Source organism: Vicia villosa, linkage group LG2, assembly GCF_029867415.1.
Source record: "Vicia villosa cultivar HV-30 ecotype Madison, WI linkage group LG2, Vvil1.0, whole genome shotgun sequence".
Classification (NCBI taxonomy): domain Eukaryota; kingdom Viridiplantae; phylum Streptophyta; class Magnoliopsida; order Fabales; family Fabaceae; genus Vicia; species Vicia villosa.
The window spans coordinates 212,502,561-212,506,999 of record NC_081181.1 but is presented as its reverse complement, the minus strand read 5'-3'; the positions used below and the strand labels follow the sequence as shown (position 1 = coordinate 212,506,999).

Sequence of the window (4,439 nt, the reverse complement as noted above, 5' to 3'; positions counted from 1 at the left end):
TCACATCCAATTTCTGAGCCTCTTTGATACTGTTCAGGAAGTCGTTATCAATTTTAAGCATTCCCAACTTAACACTTTGCGGTGTCACTTCACAAATCAAGCCCATATCTCGGAATTGCTCGATTAATTCTAACTCTTTAACAATCATAGCTGACATGTGTAAGGTCTTCTAGCTTAAAGCATCAGCCACAACATTTGCCTTACCGGGATGATAGTTCAACCTGAAATCATAATCCTTCAAGAATTCTAACCATCTTCGTTGTCTCATGTTCAGCTCCTTCTGGTCAAACAGGTACTTCAAACTCTTATGGTCACTATACACTTAAAATCCAGAACCATAGAGATGATGTCTCCAAATCTTTAGTACGAGAACAACAGCGGGGAGTTCTAAATCATGTGTAGGGTAGTTCTTTTCATGAATTCTCAATTGCCTCGACACATAAGCAATCACCTTACCATTCTGCATAAGCACACCTCCTAAACCCATCAGAGAAGCATCGCAATAAACCACAAAAGGTTCGTCTGGATTCGGTAATGTCAAAACCGGAGCTGTCGTCAATCTCTTCTTCAATTCTGCAAAACTCCCTTCGCATTGTGCATCCCATATGAACACTTTACCCTTACACGTCAACTTGGTTAACGGAAGTGCCAACTTAGAAAATCCTTTAATAAATCGTCTGTAGTAACCGGCTAAACCAAGAAACTTCTTATATCAGTAGCTGACTTTGGAGTATCTCATTGTAACACTACATCTACCTTGGATGGATCTATAACAATGCCACTACCAGATATGACATGTCCCAGAAAACTGACTTCTCGCAACCAAAATTCACACTTGGACAACTTCGCATACAACTTCCTTTCTTTCAACACTTGGCAATACTGTCCTCAAATGATCTGAATGCTCTTGCTCTGATTTAGAATATATCAAGATGTCGTCTATGAACACCACGACAAACTGATCTAAATAATCATGGAAAATACGGTTCATATATTCCATGAATACTCCTGGCGCGTTCGTAACACCAAAGGGCATCACCGAATATTCATAATGTCCATATCTTGTTCTGAACGTTGTCTTCTAAACATCTTCATCTTTAAACTTAATCTGGTGGTAACCCCGCCCTCAGATCAGTCTTGCGAAAAACACTCGCACCCACCAATTGGTCCATCAAATCATCTATTCTCGATAGCGGGTATTTATTCTTAATGGTTACTTTATTCAGTTGTCTATAATCTACGCAAAGTCTCATGCTTCCATCCTTTTTCTTTACTAAACAGCACTGGAGCTCCCCACGGCGATACACTTGGTCTGACAAACTTCTTCTCAAGTAAGTCTTCTAATTGCTTCTTCAATTCCGTCAATCCAGATGCAGACATCCTGTACGGTGCCATAGAAACAGGTCTGGTACCCCGGTACAAGATCAATCGTAAATTCAATTCCTCTTTCTAGCGGCACGTCAGGAATCTCATCAGGAAAAAACTCAGGAAAATCTCTTACTACCGGTAACTCATCGATGATATTCTGATTCTCGATTGACAATGTTGCCATCAACGAGAACATCTCTACTTCTTCTTCAAAAACTGTCGTACCTGCTTAGACGACACTAAACTAGCTTCTTCCTCTTCGGCAGTTGAAAATCTCACAGTCTTGTTATAACAATTTATGTGAGCATAGTTATATTCTAACCAGTTCATTCCCAAAATTATGTCTAGCCCAGCTAACGGTAAACACACTAAATCAACAGCAAAGTCCCTGTCGAAGATCGACAACAGACACTTTAAACAAACAAGAGATGTAGTCACAGACCTTTTAGCTGGAACCCTCAACTACCATCTCGCCATTCATCGAAGATAGCACAAGACCCAATCTTTCAACACATTCAGCAAAAATAAAAACAATGAGTAGCACCAGTATCGATAATAGTAATTAAAGGCGTACTATTGATGAAGCAAGTACCTCTAATGAGTCTGTCCTTAGTGCTTGTCTGAGTACCAGCCAACGCGAACACCTTACTACCAGCTTGTGCCTTCTTTAGTTTTCTGACATTGACTTCCAATATGTCCTTCTTCACCACAATTAAAACAAACCACTTCTTTTTGTCTACATTCAGACATCATATGACCAGTCTTGCCGCAACGGAAAACACTTCTTAACTTCATCAGTGCAGTAAGTACTCTTGTGACTAGCCTTTCCATACTTAAAACACACAATCGGGGTAGGAGCACCTCCCCCACCTGTTCTATGGCCCGGAGCAGCTCTCTATTTTCCCTTTCCAGCTGGAGCGTCATAAGGCTTGCCACGTTGCTGATAGTGAGCAGCATTATCTTCCTCAAAAATTCTACAACTGTCCACCAAGTTAGGAAAAATGCGGATCTGCTGATACCCTATAGCCTTCTTGATCTCAGAGCATACTATGATCTGCACCCTCTCCATCATAGTATGGATAAAATTTGGCCAAGTGATCTCTTCACCTGCAGCTTCTAGTCTCTGACGTGTTGCTAGCCACAAGTCGTCAACTTCGACTGCTAGCATATGTGTCCCATAGCGAACTTTCTGTGCCTGAGTACAATCCATTACACGGAAGATCCTCTCGATCGCTTTCAACAACTCTAATTCCCCATCGGGGTCATGCTTGCCCTTGAAGACCAGCGGGTTCTCCCTCTGGAAGGTAGCCAAACTGCGAGACCTAGCATTCTCACCAGCATTAGGTTGATGTTCCAGAGCTTGAGCCATAGCATCCAAAGTAGCAGCAATCGCAGCATCGTTTCTTCCAGCCATTTCAATTAAACACTGCAACAGAAACACAGTTAGATAACGAGATTAACAATACTCGATTTGTTAGCGACTCAACTACTTGGTCGGACGGACCGACCTGCTCTGATACCAATTGTAACACCCCACTTTCCAATACGAATATATATAATTATAAATACATAAATAATCAGAGTAATACAAGTAGGATGTCACATCTTCTGAAACAATTCATAAAACATCTCTTTATTCAATAAATTTCATTAAAACAAAATTCAATCACACAGCGGAATTTAAAACAGTTTATTAGTCCTCATGTCACTAAGGCCTCAACAAAATAATTCTTTTCCACTAAACAGGAGGTCCGACAATAAAGTCAAAAATCAAGATACGTAACAATTTAACAAATAACTGAAGGAAAAACAAAACATAGCGCATCCCAATATTCCTGTGTTACGTATCAAAGCGACTCCTAAGACTCGATCAGGTAACACTCAAAAATCCAAGCACTACTCTGGTACCTTGTTATCTGTACTCCCGAAGAAGCACAGATACAACAACAAAAAAGGGGGTGAGAATTACATTCAATAAATATACGGTGAAATATCACATGTTAAGGAGTAGTATCTACACAACACACAAACCATAATCACAAACGGATTCTCACACCGTCAACCACACAACAACATCGATACATGACATTACAATCAATTAAATGAAATGAAATGCAACTATAAACACTACATGCACGTGGTACCAATAGAGCATAAGCTCCCAACAGTTGCCATTTAATTAGAGGCAATAACAAGGCATGAGCCTTCAACAACGCCAATTCAGGCCAACAACAGGGCATAAGCCCTCAATGACATATGTATGCAATATGGACATCCAATCAACACAAACCAACAACACAAGGCATCAGCCTTCAATCCATTGCCATTAGGCTATCAACTTGTTCAACAACACAAAACTATAATTTCATCTCTTATAGTTAATATTCAGAATAGTCAACATAATCTTATCACAGCATATTATGTCCAAATTATAAATGTTATAATCTTCCTATATCGGCTTAAGTCCTACTAATCAAGAGAACTCAGAAAGGTGTTCCTAATACTCAAGAATCAGAAAAAACGTCACAAAATGGGAAATTCTGCGCACTAATGTAACCATACGCGTACAGTTAGACCATACACGTATACCGCCTTGCCCATACGCGTATCACCAGAATCAGATTTGTACTAAAAACTCCCCCATAAGCGTATCACATCCTCGTACGTGTATGATCTCTCTTCCATACGCGTACCATACGCATTCCACCAGAAGGTTGAACTATGCTGGGACAAGGCTGCGTATCATACGCGTATAGCCCCCTGGGTTTGTCCCTCATACGCGTATGGCCCCAACCTATACGCGTATCATACGCAAACTGACAGAAAAACTGTCTTTCCAAGTATGCACTCGCACCGGTTCGTTCTCACTCGTTTTCATCACTTCTAGTCTGCGATTTCAGGTCCAAAACATCATATTTCCACCTATTAACTCACACCTTCCATCTAGATTCATTAAATTGTTATCCTACATCAATTTTACATGATAATAACCCAACTCCTACTCATCAAATTGGACAGTTTTAACATTCAGATTCATTTCCTCTTAAGAACATAACAACAACTCAACCGAC

General features: G+C 40.2%; 1 protein-coding gene across 1 annotated transcript; it reads right to left on the bottom strand.

Moving 5' to 3' along the window:
• Positions 1-2,263: 2,263 nt before the first annotated feature.
• LOC131651253 (uncharacterized) lies at positions 2,264-2,782 on the bottom strand. The gene has a single exon (XM_058920926.1). The coding sequence runs from the start codon at positions 2,780-2,782 to the stop codon at positions 2,264-2,266; it is 519 nt and encodes a 172-aa protein (XP_058776909.1).
• Positions 2,783-4,439: the final 1,657 nt, after the last annotated feature.